Source organism: Dermacentor albipictus, chromosome 10, assembly GCF_038994185.2.
Source record: "Dermacentor albipictus isolate Rhodes 1998 colony chromosome 10, USDA_Dalb.pri_finalv2, whole genome shotgun sequence".
In the NCBI taxonomy this organism is placed as follows: Eukaryota; Metazoa; Arthropoda; class Arachnida; order Ixodida; family Ixodidae; genus Dermacentor; species Dermacentor albipictus.
In genome coordinates this window covers 78704650-78731093 of record NC_091830.1, presented here as the reverse complement: position 1 = coordinate 78731093, position 26444 = coordinate 78704650, and the positions used below count along the sequence as shown (strand labels likewise).

Below are 26444 nucleotides of genomic sequence, written 5' to 3'. Positions count from 1 at the left end.
GCGCGGCTTCAATGGCTTCCACGTTGCGAAGACATTTCCCTCACCGCAACATCACATTGCATGGGGACGGATTGCTACCAAAGATAGCGCTTCATCATCATCATCATCATCATCATCATCATCATCATCAGCCTGGTTACGCCCACTGCAGGGCAAAGGCCTCTCCCATATTTCTCCAACAACCCCGGTCATGTACTAATTGTGGCCATGCCGTCCCTGCAAATTTCTTAATCTCATCCGCCCACCTAACTTTCTGCCGTCCCCTGCTACGCTTCCCTTCCCTTGGAATCCAGTCCGTAACCATTAATGACCATCGGTTATCTTCCCTCCTCATTACATGTCCTGCCCATGCCCATTTCTTTTTCTTGACTTCAACTAAGATGTCATTAACTCGCGTTTGTTCCCTCACCCAATCTGCTCTTTTCTTATCCCTTAACATTACACCTATCATTCTTCCTTCCATAGCTCGTTGCGTCGTCCTCAATTTGAGTAGAACCCTTTTCGTAAGCCTCCAGGTTTCTGCCCCGTAGGCGAGTACTGATAAGACACAGCTATTATACACTTTTCTCTTGAGGGATAATGGCAACCTGCTGTTCATGATCTGAGAATGCCTGCCAAACGCACCCCAGCCCATTCTTATTCTTCTGATTATTTCTGTCTCATGATCCGGATCCGCAGTCACTACCTGCCCTAAGTAGATGTATTCCCTTACGACTTCCAGTGCCTCGCTGCCTACTGTAAACTGCTGTTCTCTTCCGAGACTGTTAAACATTACTTTAGTTTTCTGCAGATTAATTTTTAGACCCACTCTTCTGCTTTGCCTCTCCAGGTCAGTGAGCATGAATTGCAGTTGGTCCCCTGAGTTACTAAGCAAGGCAATATCATCAGCGAATCGCAAGTTACTAAGGTATTCTCCATTACCTTTTATCCCTATTTCTTCCCAATCCAGGTCTCTGAATACCTCCTGTAAACACGCTGTGAATAGCATTGGAGAGATCGTATCTCCCTGCCTGACGCCTTTCATTATTGGGATTTTGTTGCTTTCTTTATGGAGGACTACGGTGGCTGTGGAGCCGCTATAGATATTTTTCAGTATTTGTACATATGGCTCGTCTACACCCTGATTCCGTAATGCCTCCATGGCTGCTGAGGTTTCGACAGAATCAAATGCTTTCTCGTAATCAATGAAAGCTATATATAACGGTTGGTTATATTCCGCACATTTCTCTATCACCTGATTGATAGTGTGAATATGATCTATTGTTGAGTAACCTTTACGGAATCCTGCCTGGTTCTTTGCTTCACAGAAGTCTAAGGTGTTCCTGATTCTATTTGCGATTACCTTAGTAAATAGTTTGTAGGCAACGCACAGTAAGCTGGTCGGTCTTTGGCGTCCCCTTTCTTATGGATTAGGATTATGTTAGCGTTTTTCCAAGACTCCGGTACGCTCGACGTTATGAGGCATTGCGTATACAGGGTGGCCAGTTTCTCTAGAACAATCTGCCCACCATCCTTCAATAAATCTGCTGTTACCTGATCCTCCCCAGCTGCCTTCCCCCTTTGCATATCTCCCAAGGCTTTCTTTACTTCTTCCGGCGTTACCTGTGGGATTTCGAATTCCTCTAGACTACTTTCTCTGCCATTATCGTCGTGGGTGGCACTGGTACTGTATAAATCTCTATAGAACTCCTCAGCCACTTGTACCATCTCATCCATATTAGTAATGATATTGCCGGCTTTGTCTCTTAACGCATACATCTGATTCTTGCCAATTCCTAGTTTCTTCTTCACTGTTTTTAGGCTTCCTCCGTTCCTGAGAGCATGTTCAATTCTATCCATATTGTACTTCCTTATGTCAGCTGTCTTACGCTTGTTGATTAACTTCGAAAGTTCTGCCAGTTCTATTCTAGCTGTAGAGTTAGAGGCTTTCATACATTGGCGTTTCTTGATGAGATCTTTCGTCTCCTGCGATAGTTTACTGGTATGCTGCCTAACGGAGTTACCACCGACTTCCATTGCACACTCCTTAATGATGTCCACAAGATTGTCGTTCATTGCTTCAACACTAAGGTCCTCTTCCTGAGTTAAAGCCGAATACCTGTTCTGAAGCTTGATCTGGAATTCCTCTATTTTCCCTCTTACCGCTAACTCATTGATCGGCTTTTTATGTACCAGTTTCTTCCGTTCCCTACTCAGGTCTAGGCTAATTCGAGTTCTTACCATCCTGTGGTCACTGCAGCGCACCTTGCCGAGCACGTCCACATCTTGTATGATGCCAGGTTTAGCGCAGAGTATGCAGTCAATTTCATTTCTAGTCTCGCCATTGGGGCCTCTCCACGTCCACTTTCGGCTATCCCGCTTGCGGAAGAAGGTATTCATTATCCTCATATTATTCTGTTCCGCAAACTCTACTAATAACTCCCCCCTGATATTCCTAGTGCCTATGCCATATTCCCCCACTGCCTTGTCTCCAGCCTGCTTTTTGCCTACTTTGGCATTAAAGTCACCCATTAGTATAGTGTATTTAGTTTTCACTCTACCCATCGCCGATTCCACGTCTTCATAGAAGCTTTCGACTTCCTGGTCATCATGACTGGATGTAGGGGCGTAGACCTGTACAATCTTCATTTTGTACCTCTTATTAAGTTTCACAACAAGACCTGCCACCCTCTCGTTAATGCTATAGAATTCCTGTATGTTAACAGCTATATTCTTATTAATCAGGAATCCGACGCCTAGTTCCCTTCTCTCTGCTAAGCCCCTGTAGCACAGGACGTGCCCGTGATAGCGCTTGATCCCGCAGTAATTCTATGGTCGCAAAAGGGAGCAGCAGACCGTTTAGGTTGCAAAAGGGGTCGGCTGGAGAAAGTAGTGCAGTGGTGTCGGAGAGGCTGCTGCAACAGACAGACACAACCGTTGACGAGTTCGGGAGAACTGTGGGGACGTAATTGACGAGTAGCTAATTCGAAGTTGAAGGACTGTCGGCCAGCGTCAAGTGTGAAAACGTTGAGAGTTCTTATTTCGGTGCGTGCTCAATGAATCGCGGCATTGTGCCGGGACAGAAAAACCCAGCCTAAGATGAGGCCATGCGAGCTTGAGGAAATGTTGAATTCGATGGCGTATAGAACGTCTGCAATGACAACACCAACGGAGCTCTGGCTGTACGGAGGGATAGCCCAGAAACTAGCGTCGTCACTTTCAAAAACATACTGCTAAGTTGCGCGGTCATTACAGATACGGCGGTGCCAGTGTCCACGAGCGCAGGTGCGTGAACACCGTCCACAAACACGTCTATAATATTCGACGGGCTTCGTAGAGGACTTTTCAGATTTTGATAGCGCCGCAGCCCGTGCTTCGTGGACTGGGACGACTAGTTTTCGTCCTCGTGAGTGAAGGGAGGAGGCCGCATCGGCGAGTGACGGTCCTCGGGCGTACTGCGGTGACGAGTCAGAAGGCGGGTCATCGCATGCGCGGGGAGAACCGACCATATGATTTGTCGCGTTAGCAAAAACGTACCAAAATGCGCCACGTGGCCCGCGTAGGCAGACGCAAAGCAGATGGGCAGATTGTCCAAAGTGAGCGACCTGTTTGCTGTGGCAGTTCGCATCCATGGCCCAGGAGGCGTTGTACGGTGCGGCTAATATATATATATATATATATATATATATATATATATATATATATATATATATATATATATATATATATTAGGTCGGGCAGATACCAAAATTCGTTTACATACAATATTTGCTCAGTGAGAGCGACTGGCACCGTAGCAACACAGCCGTAGATGCAGAGATTAAGCGTTAGTGCCACGTGCAAACTCTGGCGGATTGGCCAAGAGTGGGTAGTTAATTATACAAAAAAAATTACTGACGATTACGTTACTTCCTAATGCGAAATTTGAGCGCAGCAAATAAGCTGTTTCACCTTTTCGATAGATTGAGGCAAAGAAATCGAGCAACGCACATGCGCTATCACAGAATTTTTTTCTGTGATTCGGTATTCCTCATTGATCGCAATGAGGAATTTCACCTTTCCGCACAGATTGCATGCATGAAGAACACAGTCTGAATTGACACAAGTCCGAGTTGGGAAACGCACACCGGAGATTCTCACGGCACGTATCCGGAAGCGGTTTCACGTCATTTTGGAAGCCGATCACACACTGAACACAAACTTCCAAACGGATTGTCTGTAAACTGTCGCCGGAAAGCATTTGTTGCACCCTGACTGTTTGCGAGCCTTTGTTTGCGTTTGGCCTCGGCCTCGGCCGCACGAACGGTAGAGTCTTCTCTGCGACGGCGATGAGCTTCTGCTTCAGCCTCGCTTACTGCTGGTTGCTCTCGACGGCGGCGATGAGCCTCCGCTTCGGCGGTGCGAACGGCAGGGTCTTCTCGGCGGCGGCGATGAGCTTCTGCTTCAGCCTCGCTTACTGCTGGTTGCTCTCGACGGCGGCGATGAGCCTCCGCTTCGGCGGCGCGAACTGCAGGGTCTTCTCGGCGGCGGCGATGAGCTTCTGCTTCAGCCTCGCTTACTGCTGGTTGCTCTCGACGGCAGCGATGAGCCTCCGCTTCGGCGGCGCGAACGGCAGGGTCTTCTCGGCGGCGGCGCTTAGCCTCTGCTTCGGCGACGCGTACTCCTGGATCATCTCGATGGCGGCGACGGTAAGCTTCTGCTTCGGCGGCACGCACCTCTGGATTCTGACGGCGACGGCGCTGGGCCTCTGCTCGGCAGCTCGTTTAGCAGCAGCAGCAGCAGCAGCAGCAGCAGCAGACGGAGGACTTCCATCGGTCGTCTCGCTCATGGCTCAGAAAGAACTGGCAGATAATTTCGCAGTGGCGAACGGCAGCGGCAATTTCGGCTCGGGCGGTGCACATATACAGATCCGCCACCACCGATCTGGCTCTGTGATTGCCACCGCACAGGGCGAACGGCAGCGGCAATTTCGGCTCGGGCGGTGCACATATAAAGATCCGCCGCCACCGATCTGGCTCTCTGATTGCCACCGCACAGGGGTTGCATTGGAGGAGGAGCGAAGAAAAGAATTAAGTTCGAGCCGGCGGTTTGACAACCGGAGACTCGCAGGAAGAGGGGGGAGGGGGGCGGCGTGTACACCCAGCGGCAAACGATGGGGGCAGAAGCGCGCGCAGCAAGCGGACAACACGATAAAGGGAGGAGGGAAGAGATAGCAGCGACTGACTGATGCCGCTGACGCCGATAGTGAGTCAACCCCAGCTGCGGAGTTGGTTTCAGGGACAACGCCGCCGATGCCGACACAAACAATATGATACCCTCGCTTCCGCAGCGCGCTAAGAACCAGGTCTAGCCGTGGGAAGGTGGTCACGTATTCGTCGACGTGCCGGGGCCTACGTGAAATAACCGGCGCGTCGGCAACTGAAGAGCACCCTATCCGCCACACAAGAACAGGGGGGGGGGGGACCCTTTCCTCCTCTTTCTGCATGGCGGCGACGGTGTTCTATGCAGTCACGTTATCTTGACTCTCTAGCGGCGTCAGCGGCATCCAGCGGTATCAGTCGGTCGCTGCTAGCGCTGGGGGGATGAAAGGGGGGCGGAGCTGGTTACGAGGCCGACGACAACGCCGACGACGACGCGAAACCCAGGAACGGACGCCAAAGAGCTGCGCTCTAAAAAACGAAAATTGTAAACAATGTTCGTGCACAGGCATATGAGAAATATTGCATATATTGCAGTTGATAATTGTTATAGAATGAAGGAATAAATTAAAACAAAACTAAAGCTACCTAATCAATTTATATAAATATCGTGAAACGTTAAGTCCTTAACTTGTAGTCGATGTCTTTTTGGCTTTGCAATAAAATCTTCGATGGCATCGCGAAAGTTTCTGTTGTTGTACCCAAGGGTCGAAGCACCCGACGATAGTAAATTTAGAACATTTAGGTCCGATTTAAGAAAGTAGAATAGTCCTTTTATTCTTCTTTTGAGCAATTCAGCATATATTTTAAAATATATAAGGAAGTGTAGGATTAGGATTAGGAAAATAAATTTAGGATTACGGATGTTAGGAAATTTAGGATAACGAAAAAAAATAAAAGAATTGCTTTTGTTCCCCGCAAGAGAGAAAGAGAGTTTGCTGAGACAGCCAGCCCAGCTGTGTAGGTAAAAATTTATAAATGAAATTCGGCACCGTAGTCTAGTGATTGCGACTTGAAGTGCTCGTGTACGACACAATATTATATTGCAATATTGTGCCAAGTGCAACAAATCGGAGTAGTTTGTTAAAGAAGGGACGCCAAATTCCTGGAACAAGATTTGCCAGTGAAATCTAACCCGATATGATGAAAGCTGATGTTGGTAGGATTTGAGTGACTGGGCCATTCAGGGACGCTTTTGCCAAGAAATCTGTAATTTTGTTTATAGATAGCCATTTATGCTTCGGTACCCAAAGCAACCTAATCAAAACTATACAGGGGGAGGGTGGAGAGGACAAAGCCATTTCAAGTTTCGCAAAACCTAGGAGTCATCAAAAGACGCGAGGAAGGAGCACAGAGACAGAGAATTCATTAGGAACGCAGTTGACTGGCTTGACGTTAGGGAACACTATAATTATGGCCAGAAATTCTACAAAAAAGATTAGTACAATGTCTAGGAGGTGAAGGAAAAATGTCCATCCGAAATTAGCCGAAAATATTTAAATTGCACACCTAATTTCGAGCTACCCGTATGGATTTTTTTTGTAGCAAGTACTGCAAACGAGTGCAAGCCTGATTTTCCCTTTATTAATTACTTCTCTCCAACTCACGGGTTTCCACAAGATTATTACGTCTAACCCTTGCCTTTGCTTCCAGTTGACCAATTCGACTTCACTCTCCCATCTGCTAGCGGCCTGGTTAGCTCAGATGGTAGAGCGGCTAGCCCGGAAAGGTGGTGGTCCAGGGCTTGAGTGCGGTGAAGTTTTCTTCAATTTTGAGGCTTTTCTTTCGAGGTACCCACTTAGGTTTTCTTTGTAGCAATTGCTACGAACGGGTGCATGCCTGATTTTCCCCTTATCAATTACTTCTCTCCCCCTTGCGGGTTTCCGCAGGACTATTACATCAAATTATTGCTTTGCTTCGAGCTGTTGACAAATTCTACTTCACCCTGCCATCTGCTAGCCTTCTGGTTAGCACAGATGATTGAGTGGCTGGCCGGGTAAGGTGGTGGTCCAGGGTTCTAGTCCAGCAGCAGTACGAATTTTTCTTCAACTGCGAGACTTTGCTTTCGAGGAACCCGTATGCAACTTTTTCGTAGCAGCTGCTACGAACGAGTGCATGTGTAATTTTCCCTTTATTAAATACTTCTCTCCACCATGCAGGTTTCCGCAGTACTATTACGTCAAATTCTTGCTTTGCTTCGAGTTGTTGACAAATTAGACTTCACCATGTCATCTGCTAGCCGCTTTGTTAACTCAGATGGTAGAGCGGCTGACCAGGGAAAGTGGTGGTCAAGGTTTCTTATCCCGCACTCGTAGAAGTTTTTCTTTCACCTGCGAGAATTTGCTTTCGAGGAACCTGCATGGGTTTTCTTTGTAGCAATTGCTACGAACGAGTGCATGTCTAATTTCCCTTTATTAAATACTTCTCCCCACCATGCGGGTTTCCGCAGAACTATTAGGCCAAATTTTTGCTTTGCTTCGAGTGGCTGACAAATTAGACTTCACGATGTCACCTGCTAGCCGCTTGGTTAACTCAGATGGTAGAGCGGCTGACCCAGAAAGGCGGTGGTCCTGGGCTCTAGTCCGGCAACAGTACGAATTTTTCTTCAACTGCGAGACTTTGCTTTCGAGAAAGACGAATGTGTTTTGTTTGTAGCAACTGCCATGAACGGGTGCATGACTGATTCTCCTTTTAATTATTGCTCATCTCCACCATGCGGATTTCCGCAGAGCTATTACGTCAAATTTTGGCTTTGCTTCGAGCTGTTGACAAATTAGACTACACCATGTCATCTGCTAGCGGCTTGGTTAGCTCAAATGGTAGAACGGCTCACCGGGAAAGACGTTGTCCAGGGCACTAGTCTGGCACCAGTACGAATTTTCCTTCAACTGCGAGACTTTTCTTTCGAGGTACCCGTATGGATTTTTTTGTAGCAACTACTTGAGTGGGTGCATGTCTGATTTTCACTTTATTAGTTACTTCTCCCCGCCATGCGGGTTTCTGCAGGACTAGTACGTCAAATTCTTGCTTTGATTCGAGCTGTTGACAAATTCGACTTCAACATGTCATCTGCTAGCCGCGTGGTTAGCTCAGATATTAGAGCAGCTGACCTGGAAGGCGGTGGTCCAGGGCTCTAATCCGGCACCAGTACCAATTTTTCTTCAATTTCGCGACTTTGCTTTCGAGGAACCTTTATGGGTTTTCTTTATAGCATCTGCTACGAACGGGTGTATGTCTGATTTTCCCTTAATAATTACTCCCCTATATTTAGCGGGGTTCCGCAGAACTATTACGTCAAACTCTTGCTTTGCTTTGAGTTGTTGACAAATTCGACTTCACCCTGCCATCTGCTAGCCACGTGGTTAGTTCATATGTTAGAGCGGCTTCCCTGGAAAGGCGGTGGCCTGGGGCATGAGTCCCGGACCAGGATAATTTTTTCTTCTAATGCCAGACATTTGTTTTGGGGTAACCGTTTGGGTTCCCATTTTTTTACTATACCTAAAGGGTCCCAATTAGGGACATTACATGAGAGGTGGGTACAAGGAATATAACATAATAGAGTCAAAACTGGTGCATACAGGTGAAAGTAATACAAATCAGTTAGTAAATGCCAGGCGTGACAAATAAAATAGTAAAGGTATACTCTATAATCCTATGTGTTAACGTGAATGTGTGTGGTTTCCTTGATGGCAGATCTAAATGATGCAGGCTCGGTATCGTTACCCTATGGGCTGGAAGGCGAATCCCGTCGCGTGCACTACGAATAAAAAAAATGATTGCTGAATTTTTGATGTGTGCGCACGGGGAGGAACGATGGCGTTTGGTTGGGTGTTGCGTGGAATGCGATGGCCGGGAACGATGAGGTAATTTTTAGGCGGCAAGCAGTGAAATAACTTGTGATAAACATTTACTCCAAAATTTCTTCGCCAATGAGCCAGGTCGGGTAGATCAAATTGTGATTTTGGTGCTGTGATGCTTGATTTGTAAGAGTAATCGCTCGAGGCGAATCTAGACGCTTGATTCTGGACTGCTTCGAGCGTTTTAATTCGGTTTCACTGGAAAGAATGATATCATTCACTAGCATTATATAGTTTTGAACGAACTAGTGTGATGTGTGCAAAGAGCTTAACAGAGGAAGGTGCAAGGGCTAGATTGCGACGGATGTATCCCAAGTCACAATTTGCAGAATTAGTACCTTGATTAACATGATCGGTCCAAATTAGGTGGTGGGAGATGTGAACATTTAGGTATTTGAGCGAATCACCGGGAATTACCGAAAATTTGGTATTGGTGGATTCAAGAGTTGTGAAGTTGCGACAGGGTGACATGAAATTAGTGTAGTTTTGTTAACGGTGAGAGACATCAACTAAGTTTTACACCACTCTTCTATGTGATCAAGATCGTTATGGAGGATATAAGTATCGGACGAGTCTGTTATAGGGTGGTAAAGAACACAATGATCGGCCAAAGGCGCACTTTCGATGACAGATGATGGAGTAAGTCGTTAACATATATTAAATACAGAAGTGGCCCAAGGAGCATGTCCTGGAGGACACAGGATAATACTTGTGAGAATGATGAAGAATGTGTGTTAACATAGACGAATTGATGATGGTCTGTTAGGAATGCTTGAATCCAATTAGGAACTGATTTGTGTAGATTTTATGTTGGACGTTTGAGTAGTAAACGAGCTTGAGGCACTTTATCGAGCGCCTCTTCGAAATCAATCCCAAATGCATGGACAGGTGTGTTACTATCAAGAGATGAGTGAATGCCGTGCAAGAACAAAGCGAGCTGCTTCTCGGAGGAATGGCCTTTAGGGAAGCCGTGTTGGTTAGGATCAAAAAAGTTGATGAAGCATACAACTTTGGCTACACTAGAAGAAATGACATGTTCTAATAATTTGGAGCTTCCGCATGCGATTGAAATAGGGTGGTAGTTTTTGCGACGAGACTTGGTACCTTTTTTGAAAACTGGGTTTACTTGGGCAACGCGCTAGTCAAGCGGCATAGTACCTGTATTAAGAGTTTGCTGGAAAATTTTTGCAGCAATGATGCTCGAAAGATGCTTACTGTTTCTGAGCACCTTGGCATTGATTCGATGGATTCCGGTTGACGATGAATTTTCTAGTGAATGAATAAGTTTAACGATGCCATTAGGCTCAACCTAATTGTATTTGTATGGGTATCAGTCTATGGTAAAATTTCGCACATGTCAGTGGATTCGCTAGTAAAAACCGAAGAGAAAGTCATGTTTAGGACATCAGCTACTTCCCTTTCCCGTGTGATACTGCCGTTGTAATCACTAAGTGAGATTATCAACTCGCGGATTTTTTTTAATCCCGTGGAAAATTGCGGCGCACCTGCATTCGAACCACAGTACTTTTGCACGCGAGGCAGATGCTCTACCTCTACACCATCGCTGCCCGGATCATGAGACTGAGATAATCAGAAGAATATGAGTACCCTGGGGTGCGTTTGGCAGGCATTCTCAGATCATGAACAGCAGGTTGTCATTATCCCTCAAGAGAAGACTGTGTCTTACGAGTACTCATTTACGGGGCAGAAACCTGGAGGCTTACGAAAAGGGTTCTACTTGAATTGGGGACGAAACAACGAGCTATGGGAAGAAGAATGATGAATGTACCGTTAACGAGGGGGGGGATAAGAAGAGGGCAGATTAAGTGAGGGAACAAACGCGAGTTAATGACAGTTGAAATCAAGAAAAAGAAATGGGAATGGACAGGAAATGTAATGAGAAGAGAAGGTAACCGGTGGTCTTTAAGGGTTACGGAATGGATTCCCACAGAAGCGAAACGTAGCAGGGGGTGGCCGAAATTTAGGTGGGTGGAGAAGATTAAAAAGTTTTCAGGGACAACATGGCCACAATTAGGGCATGACCCGGGTAGAAGGAGAAGTATGGGAGAGGACTTTGCCCTGCAGTAGGCGTAGCCAGGCTGATGAATATGATGATGATGATGATGAATGCTTTGTTGCAGCGTGATACTTTTCCCATGCAAATGAAGATCCCGAGGAAGAACCCAACGCCTTAACTGAACGAAATAGACGGTTTCCTTATTTTTATTATTTTCAAAGTTGTGTTGAAGCATGGATGGCATGCGCGTTAAGTTATATATATATAGTGGGAATATGTAGGTTATATAAACGGAGAATTTCAGATTTGAATAGCTGCCAATTTGATTCGGCGGTCTGTGAGTGAAAGACAGATGTAATACGATCACAGAACTTAGGTAGTTCATTATTTATGCTCATGTAGCCGAATTTATCGTAAAGCGTGAGTGTCTTTTTAGCTGTTTTACTGATGAGTAGATTACAAGGGAACGTACTATGGATGACTATGTGTTCGTTAAAGCATGGCAAGTATGTGATATCGGAGATATTATCGGAATGTGTCGTTAATATGAGGTCCAGAATGTTGGCAGAGTGGGTAGTCGTGCGCGTTGACTTACTGATTTTTTGCGGATAAACCAAAGTTTAGACATGCGCTCGCGAACTCGCTAGCCAAGTCGATTTTTATGACGTAATTGCTATATCAGACCACTCTATGGAAGGAAAATTAAAATCGACGAAAAGCAAAATGGGCAAACATGGATAGGTAGTGTTATTGGTGCACATAGCCCCGTTGAACAATGATATAAATGGCGAGTCATTGCTGGGTGGACGACAACAGATACCGATTTGTACGTGTAGAATGGTAGCTTTATAGCATATCCAGAGCATTTCCAATTGAGTTGTTAAGTTGACGGTACAGCAAAGTAATTGGTTATGGCCTGCGATGAGAGCACCACCACCACGCAGATTGTTCTCCCTGTCTTTACGGAACACCGCATAATTATTAAAGGCAGGTAGGATTTCTGAATTGTTGACTGACGAGTTGAGCCATGTTTCAGTTAGATTCAATGGATGAGATAGCGTAAGAGGTCACGATTAGAAATGACGCTGCGTATGTTAGTGAACGAGAAAGATAGAAGAACGCAGTTCGGTTGGGGGCAAAGGCTGAGTGACGATTGTTTGAGAGTAGTAGGTAATTGCTATTTTGATTTTTCAACGTTTTTTCTGTAGCAGGGTCCAATACGTAGATTTTCTTACCGCATAGAAGCTCGTCGAAGCGGAGCTTGAACGGGGTTTTCAAAGATTTTTCAAACTGAACCAAGTGCCTTCGAACGAGAAATCTTCGCCCATGACATAAGTAGTGCTATTTAGCTTAATTCATAAAGGGAGCAAGTGTTCTTTTTATTTGAGATGAGCAAGTTTACTAATAATTGGTCTTCACCTATCCTGGTGGCATACGGCTAGTCGGTGAGCACGCTTGAAATCACGTGGTTGCACAACCGCTCAGTGGTGGAACATGAAATGTTCGATTAACAGTTTTTCCGAATCCTGTCAGGTTTCGTTTTGTGCATCTTTCAGCCCGTTAAATATAAGATTGCGCCCTCTGGTTCTACTTTCTGTGTCATCCATGCGGGCCGCCAGTCTGGAGACTTCAGACATGCAGTTGGCACTAACAGTCTGTATGTTATCTACTTGTCTTTGCAATGTTGCAAGAGGCGACAATCCGATTCAATTTTAGTTAGTCTTCTCTTCAAGTCGCCTATTTTCTTTTCACGGTCACTAAGCGTCAGTTGGATTGTTTTTCACTGGTGAAGAATTGCATTTCGGCCAGACTGCAGCTCCTTTAATGCATTGAATAGCTCAGCGCTGGAAGGTCCATGATTAGTCTTGATATCACCGACCAGCAAGAGTAGTTTGAGCACATCACGTGCACAATCATAAGTAATACAACGTAGGCAATGTGGGTCTGGCAGCACAAGTAAAGCGCGGCAACTACTATGTTGGCAATTGCAACGAACGGGTAGATGTCGGAGTTTCCTTTTATTAATTACTTCTCGCCACCTTGCGGGCTTCCGCAGAAGTATTACGTCAAGTGTTTGACTTCGTAATAAAATTACTGCTACACTTTTGAAAGCAGTTATATGCTGTCACATGTGGCTAAAAGGATTAGGCAAGCTGTTTAGGATTCCCGCGTGAGTTTCCTGTGCTTCTGCGTTCAAATTTTGTTTGTGTTTTAGCACGGTAATTGTGCCTCCGATGGCATGCATCACAGAAATCGCCATAAAGCAATGAATACTCACGGTATAAATTACTAGTGACTGTATTAAAATAAAGAAGACCACTTTTATTTTGATTCCCAGTAGAACTTTCTCCAAGAGGCCACGGTTTGACTGCAATAAACAGAGGAGTGCATCGGTGTAATAAGTGACTCTAATGCACTTAAGTGAACTTCGGCCGCAGTGACAACCTGTGGCGTCATTTTTTTTTCTCTAGAATATTTTTGTTCCCCTAATAGTCTGTGGTTCACATAAATTGGCTTTCATTATAATTGGAGGTCGTACAACTAAAATTGCACTGTATAAAATGCTTATATTTTGATATCTTGTACAAGAGGCAGCGAGAAGTATTTACCAGGCTAGAAGTATTTACCAACCAATGGATGTGCGGAAGCGAATTATACATGCTGGGACATCAGCGTTAAACAACTGCAAAGAGTTAAATGAGAATGGTAAGCGCGGGAATTTCACAATATTTAGTTACTCTAGGCTGGAAACAATAAATAGTGGTGGTTAAAAAATTGTGCAATTATAAGACAAGAGCGAAACATTCATAATACCACATTCTAACGAACAAGATCTGATTTTACATATAATAACTGGACACAGCACTTTTGAATGAGTTACATGGTTTTTGGGGGCGATGTAGGCTAAGGCTTTATTCCAGTGTGTGCTCGTATTCACAACTGAGGATTTCAAGTTCTTTTTGACGCAACTGATGGACACAATAACCCTGAAGTGATGGTCATCGGGAATCAATCATGCTAGTGATAAAAATGTTCATGTAGGCTGAGCTTCAAGACATAAAGAGACTGACATGACATTTTGTGGAAAACTGTTAGGTCGGTTGGTTCAGGATTGTCCTAACTTGACTATCACTAGCTCTGCGAAAATAATTGTATGATATTCATGCTATTAAATTGCATGAATTGCATGATAATTGCATCGATATTCAATGCCTTCGAGGATGATGGTGCATGGCAATATATGTGTCTCAGACAAACTGACCATATCAACACGTTTACTTGTTTATCTTTTCCGAGTGACCACATGTCACTGTCTAAAAAATGTTATCGCACAGCGCAGGACGTGCCTGCATGTAGCGGACATTTCTGGAATGTGATCGATGGTTCGATCCGATGTCTGCCACCAAACCTCGTGTAATGTGATTGCATGTATTCGCGACGCATATAGTGTACAACTTTGTGAAAGACACGTGGGTCTCAGCGATTACTCTGCAACAGTCGGCGACTGATGTATAAAAGTCGACGCGCTTCACCTGCTGGGCGGATTTTCGACGATCGCCGAGTCTGTTCGCCGCTATGGTTGTTCTTTGAGTGTAGCCTGCTTTTGAGGGCACAAGTTTGCCCAATAAAACGCTAGTTTAATTAATCACAGTTTTGCCGCCTTCTTCAGCGTCACTACTACTTGACAATATTATCCCGGTGAATATTTTTACCTTCTCCGGAATTTTAAAAACTGGCTGTGGTAGCCAGCATTAACGTCCTAGAAACAAATAATTCTTTTCGTTTTGCCAGCATGGGTTCTGTATATAATCTTCCTGTGATACTCAACATCTTTCATTTACGCATTGCATCTGTCCGGCGTTGGGTAATGGATTTCACATTGACACCATTTTCTTAGTCTATTCTGAAGCACTTGATCTCATCTCTCACCAATTATTTGTCTGAAATAATTGCATTGACTCTGCATTGACCTTGATGTCAATGGTGAGTGGATCTCATGGATTTAAAACCTCTTGTCCAGTAGAGCCCAATTTGTCTCTGCTAAAAATTTTGACTCTACGCTTTGTCCTGGCAGTTCCGGCGTTCCGCAAGGTTCTGTTCTCCGACCCTTGCTTTTCCTCATTTATATTATTACGATATCATTGAGTGATGCTCAAGAAACGAGCCGCCGCGAGAATGATTCTGAAGTTGGTCGGTGCGCTTGGCGCGAGCGAGTGTCGGCCTGGCTGCCTGGCTCCAGTGTAAATAGCCTGTAAATAGTATCTTCTGTCTGTGTCTTTCCACACGAAACAATATTAATGATTTTCCTGATTATGTAGCGTCCTCCATGAGGTCATTTGGCGACGATTGTGTTATTTAAATAGTAATATCATCAAATCCTGACAATTTAAAGTTACAATCTCATCTACACAAGGTGTCTAACTGGTGTAACACTTGGAAAATGCGACTTGACAGCCAAAAGTGCAAACTAGTGAGGATTGCTCGCAATACTACTTCGTCTAAACTATCCAATTATTGCTTAATGAACTGTGTACTCGAAGGAGACACTTCCGATGAATACTTAGGCGTCCACATAACATCTAATTTTTCCTGGCAGACACACATAAACTACATCACTAACGATGCTAAACGTACGCTTAGTTACCTCTGTCGCAATTTCCATATGGCCCCCACTAACTTAAAGCTACTTCTGCACAATGCAATTATACTTCCTAAACTTGAATATGCCTCTTCTGTCTGGGACTCTGGCTTAGATTACTTAACAAATGCAATAGACTCTTGACAAAGCCGTAGCGCACGTTTCATTCTTCATTCTTGGACATCAAGCGTAACATATATGAACGCTACTTTAAACCTCCCTCTCCTCTCATGCCGTAGGAAGTTAGCACGCTTATCACTGCTGCACAAAATTTATTACTACAATCTGAAATTAAAAAGCTTTTCTTCGAACCTGCATACATATAATCTCGTACTGACCATCACCATAAATAGAGCGTTCCACATTGTCGCACGAACCTATTTTTTATTCATTTATTCCTAAAACTAGCAATGAACTGAATCATCTGGCGGCCTTAATTGTTAACCTAACTGGTACATCTGCTACTAGAACTACTATTCAAGAAAACTTTTCCTTCTCTGAATTTTTTTATTATTATAACTTGCCATGCGTACATACTCTGTATTTCGTTACACTTCCTTCTGTAACGCCTTCGGGCCTTTAGGTACAATACATAAATAAACAAATAAATTATTGTCCTTTGGCTGGATTATTCGAAGCGGCGGACATTACTAGGAGTAGAAATTGAAACACTCATTCAAAAATTGCGAAAATTTGGCTAATCAATTTCCTAATTCATTACTTCGGTCATGGCAACCATTGTAGTAGCGGGCGAGCTTGGAGGGCGTCTCCTCTTAGAAATAATTTCTAGGATGGCACCAACTGCAGTATATTGCTTTCCACAAAGTGGGACAAACCACATGGGCGTTCTAGTTAATTCTGCGCTTGAATGCGTAAAGCGATGTTTTGTTATAAAATAGCATAGTTTAGCCATTGTGGAGAAGCAATGAATGCGATAGCAAAATTTTGGTATTTTACACAAAGTGTAAGCCTCGTAGCTGTAGCCATAACATGAATTGTGGTAAACTAAGTTAACACGCGTTATATGGCGTGTGTAGATTCATGAATAGAGAAAACTCAATGACCGCGAGCTGCATCGGTTAGAACGAAAGGGTCTAGTCGGCTTTGTGTTGGCCTTCCGTTCCCGAACTGTGGAATGCTCTCGGTGGTCACGATGTGTGAGTGCGCTTCGTGTTTATGAACTGCGGTGTTTTGTCGACTTCGTCGCTTAGCCTCGGCCGCCTGCTGCAGCAGTGCCAGGTCTGGCACCTTCCAGTGTTGAACTCTAGCATGCGCCGCACTACTGACAGCACATAGTTTCTTCCTCTTAACTGACCGAATGGTCGTTGCGTGTGTGTGAGCCAGCTGTGTTTTATTGCGATTACCGTTCGTTAGAGCCTCTAAGCGGCCGTTCTCACTACACATGGCATGTTTACCTCATGTAAGAAACGCAGTGTGTCACTGAAGAAAGTACGCTTCGGCAGGTACTAGTCTAGTCACCATGCCTTAGATACTACGCGTGAAAAAGTGATGGCACACGTTAACAGAGCAGGCATGCTTCGAAGAGAGTGCGTAGGCTGTTTTACAATTCCTGTCATAAAGCAAAGATGTCTAAGCTGAGGCCTTAGAATACAGCTTAGCATACCGTGCGAGTTGTGGCCGTACGTGTAGTGCTGTTTTCCAACCCGTATCGCTTTCGAATTTGTGGTTCATTGGGTCCTGTGTGGGTGGTATCTTTACCTCGCTTAGCAGGTCTTCGTTTCTCACGTGCTTCGGTAGCCACTGGTCGTACGAAGGGTGGCTCTCTGTTACTTTTCAATGCCGGCGATGTCTCACACGCGTGCCCCGCAAAGAATCCTTCCAACTGGGACTGCTTTTGCAAGCGCTCAGCCCGCCAGTTCCATGCGTGCTGAATGTGGGAAGCATTGCAGGAAGAGCTGACGCAAAATTGGAAGCTGGCTCTAGTTTCCGGAGTGCTTATTCACTGACAGACACAACCGCTGCAGCAGTGGTGACAGACGTTGGTGGCTGAGTTCCTCGGAGCGGAATATTCGGAGCCAAATCTGCTACGATGGCTAGAGGCGCTGCAAGACCATGCGTCTCAGGTCGCTTATGCGGTCGCCAAAACTACCCGCTAGCAAGTCGTCTATGGCACCGGTGATGTCGTTGGGAAGCGCGGCGAACATGTGTAGGTACTTCTAGGTGTGTGAAGTCATGTGCCGGAGTTGAAAACGGGTCTCTACTTGTCTAATCCAAACTCTGGTATTCGGGAGTCAAGAGCTAGGAAGCTGAAGCTCTGTGGCGATGACAGGAGATGTAATCACGGAGTCATCACTGTCAGCAGGAGTAGGAACAGCTTCGTTCATGGATAGTGCTATCACGGCTAGTGTGTAGTGTTGTGGGGCGTGTAACCGGCGCAGCTATGCCGTTGCGTTACACGAAATCTTTTCTCCTTATGCAGGTTGTCAGTGGCTCTGCTTACGCACCACTTCTCGTCGACCACAAAGGAATAGCTCTGCTACCAGCATCATCCATTCCCGACAGCGTTGAATTTCTATTCAACGTTTTCATCAGCGTAAAATGTGCTCCAGCTGAGTTTGACCAGTGTCTACTGCCATCCTACGAACATTGGGAGCCGCATCGACACGTATGCAGCAGTATGCAGCCTACAAGAAGTCGGTACCGTTAGTGTCAACTTGGGGCATGTAACCGGCGCAGCTATGCCATTGCGTTACAAGGAATTTTTCCTGCCTATGCAGGTCGGTGATTGTTTTAAAAATTCGTGTCACAATGATCTGCATGTTTTGCCGCTTCCGCCCCACATTGTCTTTGCAAGCGCACAGTCGCGATGTGTCAAGCGTTCTGAGCGGCGACTCTTTGTCCTATTGCGTAGTTATGCTTTTATTTTCTCTTGTTACTATTGTGTGGGGATGTCGAGTTGGATCCCGGACCCGATATGCAAGATACATTAGACATGCTTCTGGAAGGACAGAATGAAATTAAATCGAAATTAGAAGCTATTGAGGCTAAGCAGGAGAAGGGTGTGACTGCATTACAAGACCTAAAGAAGTGAATCGAGAGCTTAGAAGAAACTATCGAGCAGTTTCAAGGTATTAAATCGACCTTAACCACATGCAGGAAACAATGCGAAGACAGCCAAACTGTGGTGAAAGACGTATTGAAAAATGTCGATGATCTGGTAAACAGAAGTCGATGTTCTAATTTGCTATTTTACGGAATTTCTGATACAGCGACTCATGAGCCTCCAGAGACGTCTAAAAGACACGTCATGGAAATAGTACCTCACCTTCGTGTAGGCACCGTGCACATTGAAGTAGCGCACAGACTAGGTAGACACCATGAAGGAAGGAAACGACCTATCATTGCTAAATTTGCTTCTTTGAAAGAAGCTAACGCGAAGAAGTTGAAAGGGAAAACTGTTAGTATCTCAGAAGGTTTCTCTGAGGCTATACGTCGCAATGTGGGATTTTTCAAAGCTGCATAAGAGAGTAAAACTGAAGTATCATGTTCTGCGCCTAAATGATACAAAATATGTGCATGACGAAGGTCTACAGCAAGTTGTTGAGAGTGCATGATACAAGCCGGTATCAGTATCTAAAATTTCTTTTTTGGTTGTGAACTGCCGAAGCATCAGAAATAAGGCGGAAAATCTGGAAAACCTACTGCGCATGACAGAGCCCTCCATGGTTCTGGGCACAGAATCATGGCTCGATTCTGATATCGGAGATAGTGAAGTTTTTCCAGCTGATTACACGTGCTACAGGAAAGACAGCAACAATCACGGAGGGGGTGTCTTTATATTAGTTCATCATACTATATCCTGCTACCATCTTGAAGTGCCTAAAGAAGCGAATTGAGAGCTTCGAAGAAACTATCGAACAGTTTGAAGGTATCAAATCGACCTTAACTACATGCAGAAACAATGCGAAGACGGCCAAACTGTGGTGAGAAACGCAGTGAAAAAAGTCGATGATGTGGAAAACAGAAGTCGATGTTCTAATTTGGTATTTTGCGAAATTTCTGATACAGCGACTCATGAGCCTCCCGAGACGTCTAAAAGACACGTCATGGAAATAGTCTCTGACCTTGGTGTAGGCACCGTGCACATTGAAGTAGCGCACAGACTAGGGAGACACCATGAAAGGAGGAAACAACCTATCATTGCTAAATTTGCTTCTTTGAAAGTAAACAAAGCGTCGTAACCAACGCGAAGAAGTTGAAAGGGAAAGCTGTTAGTATCACGGAAGATTTCTCTGAGGCTATACGTCGCAGAAGAAAATTCTTGTGGAATTTTTCAAAGCTGCATAAGAGTGAAGGTACTCGTGTAAAACTGAAGTATGATGTTCTGCACCTAAATTATATAAAATATGTGCATGACGAAGGTCTACGGCAAGTTGTTGAGAGTGCATGATACAAGCCGGTATCAGTATCTAAAATTTCTTTTTTGGTTGTGAACTGCCGAAGCATCAGAAATAAGGCGGAAAATCTGGAAAACCTACTGCGCATGACAGAGCCCTCCATGGTTCTCGCCACAGAATCGTGGCTCGATGCTGATATCGGAGATAGTGAAGATTTTCCAGCTGATTACACATGCTACAGGACAGACAGGAACAATCACGGAGGGGTGTCTTTATATTAGTTCATCATACTATATCTTGCTACCGTCTTGAGGTGCCAGTTGGGTCATGCGAAGCTGTGTGGTGCTGGATTAGTTTGCCAAACGGGAAAGGTTTATCTGTTGCTCCTTCTATAGGACCCCTGGAAGCTCGGTTGATATAATGCGAGAATTGTAGAAAACAGTAGAAATGATACAAGCAGAGTGTCTTGTGATAGGAGGAGACATCAACTTACTAGAGCTCTGTTTCAATCAACACTCTAGCTCGTGCGGAGCTGCCTCTGGTGCAGGAAAAGAATTCGTAAACATCATGCATGATTTCGCATCGACCCAGATGGTGACCCAAGCAACTCGACTAACCCATATGTTAGATTTAGTACTGACAAATAGGAAACCTTGGGTTTCGTCCACTTTAGCCCTGCCAGGAATCAGTGATCATGAATCAGTTGGATGCGGCTAACAATGCTCTACAGATGGCTGTTGCAAAAGCTAAAAAGGGCTTCCTTGACTCCTTCTCGTCGAGGTTCCAAAAGAACCCAAAGAAATTTTGGCGATACGTCAAACGCAATAGTAAAGATAATTTAGGCATTCCAAGCATAGCGCACAATGGCCACATGATATATGGCAGTCTTGAAAAGGCAAACTCCTTTATTGAATTTTTCAGTTCGGTATTTCGGCCCAGCACGACTTGTGATATCCCTTATCAGCAAGTTCAGCTTAATTGTATGGCGTCCATATAAATAGATGAAAGGGGAATTACTGCATTACTTCTCTTTTGAGCTCTCCTATTAAAGAAATCTTTGCTTACTAGTTCTCTTCCTACAGATTGGAACGTTGCCCGCGTGGTCCCTATTCTTAAGACCGGGCCTCGGGAATTGGTCTCTAATTACCGTCCTATATCCTTAAAAGGTAATGTCTGTAAAACTCTAGAGCACATCCTATATACGAACATAATGAATCATCTAAATCTTTATTAAATCCAAATCAGCACGGCTTCCGGCAAGGGACATCGTGTGTTACACAACTAACCGAGTTTGTTCATGAGGTAGGCGAAGCTTTGGATCGTTGTAGCGTCACTGACTGCATATTCATCGTTTTTAAAACGGCTTTTGACGTAGTAGATCATGGTCTCTTCGTCCACAAGTTGCACTGTTTATATGTTAATGAGAAGGTTGTTGAATCGATTAGGGAATATTTAAGTTTAAGGTGTAAGTACGTCACGATAAACGGAGCCAAATCAAATGTAACTTCCGTCACGTCAGGCGTACCACAGGGGTAAGTTTTCGGACCATTGCTTTTTCTTGTGTTAATGACATATCAGAGAATATTACTTCCCACATACGACTCTTCGCTGATGACTGTGTAGTCTACAGAGAAGTGAACAATTCCCATGATTCACTTACTTTCAGGAAGACCCAGATACATTGCACCAGTGGTGCGAACAGTGGCACATGAATATAAATTTGCAAAGAACAGTGCACATGTGTTTCACGAGGAAAAATAATGTACCTAATTACGTCTATAACATAAGCGGCCACTTATTGGAAACTGTTCTCGAATATAAGTATTTAGGTGTGTACATCACCTCAAATATATGGTGGCATCGACATGTTGATTATGTTGCTGGGAAAGCTTGCGAAATGTTGTGTTTTTTGCGCCCTAACACGAGAATGTTTCCGCCAGACTCTAGGGACTTACTATTTAATACGTATATTAAGTCCGCGTTGGAATATGCTTGTACTGTATGGGATCCGCCGACAAAGACCGACAGACAAAAATCAGAAAGAATCCAGAACTTAGCGGCCCGCTATGTTTCTGGTAATTATAGTAGATGTATTAGTGTGTTTGGCATAACAGAGGAATTAGAATGGGAACCACTTGAAGTAAGAAGAAGAAAGCTAAGGCTGAAATTTTTCCATAACATTTATTACGATAAGATTGCTATTCCTAGGGAGAAGTACATTTTTCATCCACACTACAGATCCGAGCGGGTCGGTCATAACCATAAAATGCGTGAATTCAGGTCAAGAACCGTAATGTTCGAGATGTCGTTTTTTTCTCACTGTTCGCGAATGGAATGCTTTATCTTCATTTCTTGTTAATAGTACTGACAATGAAGTGTTTACATTGTCATTGTGACTGCCTTCGTAATATTTTTTTTGCACAACCCCCCACTGTAGTGCCACTGTGGTGCTGTGGGTAAATAAATAAATAAAAAATAAATAAATAGTGTTCGAAAAAGAAACGTAAATGTCCTGGATCACCAGTTGCTGTAAGCTCGGTTTAGCGGAGGCAAAGAGCACAAGTTTTGACCGCTTGAAAACGGGGAGCCAAATGGCCTTACTCAAGTATAAAAGCAGATTTCCCTAGCGGCTGCCGTGGCGCCAAAGTCGGGCAGCCGCCTCGCTTCCAAGAAAGAGCAGGGGACAATGACCCCTATGGCGAGGCAGGCCAAGGTAAACCAAATTTCCGCAGCATGGGCAAATGACCCCTACGGTGAGCTGACGGAGTGTCGCAAGACAACTGTTCAAAAAAAATAAAGCTATCTCATCCCGCCAATTATCAGGCACTTACGCCTTGAACAAAATTAGTCCAGGAGGGGACGTTGATCAGTGGGAGTTGTTTTACAAATTTAACCAGCGCTCACCAGTTACCTCCCGCTGCTTGCAAGTCCCTGCGGCACTCCCTTCTTTAGTGCTTCAGAGCGTTCAGGGTACTAACAAATGCGATAAAGTTATGTTGCCGGGGTTTGTTCACATTGTTCGAACTTTGTGAGTAAGTTAGTACTTACCAAACGGGTTGCGATTATCAGAGCAACCGAAAGCAAGCACCCAAGAACGTAGTATACGCCAGTAACTACTCTGAACGCAGTGACACCACGGTAGTATACCTCTGCAGAAGAAAAAGAAAGACAGAAACATATAATTCAGCAAATGCTCATGTCCACACAGATGTTATGATAGATTTTCACTAGTAGCATGTCGTGAAGTAAGACCACGTTAAAATGCCATATCTTTGACAATGCCCAAAACATTATGGTACTGAACTAGCTTCCCAGAGGCCTTACAAGCATCGCACACCGCTGGTTCTTTTTAGAGACTTCGCTCAAACAGTATACCAAGTGAGAAGAACGTTACTCCTTAGTAAGCCTAATTTTTCACATTAGTCAGAAATATCAGCGTTAATCAGGTTTAAGACTTGCGGGATTTTGAAAAATTGCCTGTTGCAGATAACGTATTTCTAGTCCATGAGCAGAAGCATTCGACAGGCGGGCATTGCTAGCATGAAAAATAAAAATACATGTTTAACTAACGTAAACAAATTTACAAATTCACATTTCAATTTATTAGCTTAGGGCACAAATTTCAATTTAGGAATAGTATGGGGTGACGTTGCAAGGCCTACCCGCCTGGGAGGAATTTACAGTTTGCAGATATGCGCCATTATATGCGCCGCCAAAATGCACTGTTGTTCTAATTATTTTTTAACGAAGGGCTCTTTGATGCATTGAAGCACAAAGTTAACTAGAACTCCAAATTACTTCATCATTGCATATTCAGAAATAACATCTCGAAACCGGTGTCAATTCGGAGATTTATTTCTGGCGGATGCACCTTGAAAGCTCTCCGGCTAATATTCGTAAATTGCGATATATACCATGAATTTTTTGTTTGAAAGTTAATTGTTCCTCATTAGTTGAGCATGTGTTTCAACTTCTCGTGCAGTTGATGTGTTGCTTCTTCAAATAATTCAGCTCAACCACTGGAATTATGCAATGTGTCCCAGGTGATTTTTTAAAATTCTGGAAATCTTTAACAAGATTACCCCGTATAAGCTCCTGTTACGCGAAGGCTACAGCAAAGATGGAAGAATCGAATCCCGGCCACGGCGGCCGCACTTCAATGGGGGCGGAATGCGAAAACACCCATGTACTTAGATTTCGGTGCACGTTAAAGAACCCCAGGTGGTCGAAAATTTCGGAGTCCCCCACTACGGCGTACCTCATAATAAAAAAAATTGTGGGGTTTTACGTGCCAAAACCACTTTCTGATTATGAGGCACGCCGTAGTAGAGGACTCCGGAAATTTTGATGACCTGGGGTTCTTTAGCGTGCACCTAAATCTAAGTACACGGGTGTTTTCGCATTTTTGCCCCATCTAAACGCGGCCGCCGTGGCCGGGATTCGGATCCCGCGACCTCGTGCTCAGCAGCCCAACACTACAGCCACTGAGCAACCACGGCCGGTCATGCCTCATAATCAGAAAGTGGTTTTGGCACGTAAAACCCCAAAATATATTTTTAAATTTGGAAGAAGAGGGGGATAAAGTGCGGTTGTCTAGGGAGCGGCTCGATGTCGGCGCGGCAACCCTTCTGGCAGCAGTGAAGCACCAACGGTAGAACATCTTCCGGCCCGGAAACCCACCGTCCATTTCTTTTTGTCTTCTTATAAGTGGAGGTGTTCCCTGGCCTCTTGCTCGGCTTTTGTGGGGAGTTCACCTATCGAAACGAGGTTCAGTACAGATTTGCGTAGCTGGCTCTTGGAGCCTCTCGTCCGACCTCGTCGACGGCCTCGTCGACGAGAATACGCCACGGCTGGGCGAGGGAAGTGCTCCAACCGGCTACCTACCAGCAAAATAGGCACAGGCGTGCTTCCGGCCAAGCGCTCGGCCATTATAGGGCCTCAATGCTTTTAAAAGGGTGTTTGTCCCCAACCGGAAGGCGTCCTCACCTCAGCCAGTGCATGCGGGACGCCACATTGCAAATAGCCGCCATGGGAACAGCCTAACCCTCCATTTCTCGTGCTTACAAAGTTTTCAGCGGGAATTTATTACGCAGGCTCCTTTCCCAAGCGTATTACCCTTGACAGAAGTCGGACACCAGGCTGGGGTACACTGGTGCCAACTTGAGCCAGTGGGTGCCCCGCTGGCTCAAGTGGGAATACAACACATACAAACAAGTGCTAACAAGGCACTCAATTCTGTCGATAAAAAGTTGTTATATCTTGAAGAAGTTGTGAAGAGCAGGGGGAGCAGCAATTTGATGAGAGAGGCCATTCCAGTCTTTAGATGCTCGGTAGAAAAATTAGGCTGAAAATGTATTTTTGCATGATTGTGGTTGTGCTACCTACTGGGGATGGCCAATGCATCGTGACCGGCGCGTTGGAGGAACAATGTATGGTGGTCGATTAAGCGTCGAATAGTAAAACCCGTGGAAGAGGGAAAGGGTGGAAATGCGGCGACGAAGGGATCGAAGCGATAAGGATGATTCTGTTTTGAAAGACGATATGCTGACGTTGTAAGAGTATGTGGAATGAATATACCTGGTGGTGCGATTTTGAATTGCCTCGATGGCATTGGCGAGATATGCTTGATGCGGATGCCAGATCGCAGGTGGTTATTCGAGTTTCGTTCTTACCAATGATCTATAGGCTAACAGTTTTACATGCAATGGCGCGAGGCGAAGGTGGCGTCTTAGAAATGCCAATGTTTTGTTAGCCGATGAAATAACACTAGTAACATGCGCATTCCAGGTTAGATCATTAGTCAAGGTGATACCTAGGAGTTTGTAGGATTCCACTGATTACACGGTGACGTCACCAATAAGATAAAAAAAATGAAGAGGCTGATGACGACGGGTAAATGAGACAAGTTTGCATTTATTAGAGTTGAGTTTCATCATCCAAACAACACACCATTCTTGTACGAGGTTCAGGTTAGATTGAAGGGTTATTTGGTCAGTGATGGTATCGACTGTGCGGTAAATAACGCAGTCATCGGCAAACATACGGATATGGCAGGACACATGCAAGGGTAAGTCGTTAATGTAAATTAAGAAAAGGGGGCCAAGGACGGACCCCTGTGGTACGCCTGACGTGATGACTATAATGTTTGAAGCGTGGTTATTAAATGACCCATACTGTGAGGGGTTAGTTAAAATTGCTCAAGCCATTTGAGGATGTCAGGATGCTAATTCAAACTAGAAATTTTTAGTAATAGGCGTTGATGAGCTACTTTGTGAAACACTTGTGCGTAATCCAAAAATATGGCACTGTTTGTATGTTATGGTCAAGATTAGCATGAACGTCATGAATAAATAGTGCAAGCTGGGTCTCGGAAGAACGGCCCCTATGGAACCCGTG

At 44.7% G+C, this 26444-nt stretch overlaps 1 protein-coding gene across 15 annotated transcripts in view; it reads right to left on the bottom strand.

Moving 5' to 3' along the window:
• LOC139050262 (uncharacterized) overlaps positions 1 to 26444 on the bottom strand; it is a 228395-nt gene that overhangs the window by 143985 nt on the left and 57966 nt on the right. For 12 of the 15 annotated variants that reach the window (XM_070526449.1, XM_070526458.1, XM_070526453.1 and 9 more), the window contains 2 exons: positions 23097 to 23197; positions 13330 to 13419 (listed from right to left, as the gene is read on the bottom strand). In XM_070526449.1, the coding sequence (XP_070382550.1) occupies positions 13330 to 13419; positions 23097 to 23197 (191 nt within the window). The remainder of the gene's footprint in view (positions 1 to 13329; positions 13420 to 23096; positions 23198 to 26444) is intronic. The other 3 variants (XM_070526461.1, XM_070526463.1, XM_070526464.1) reach the window with 1 other exon arrangement.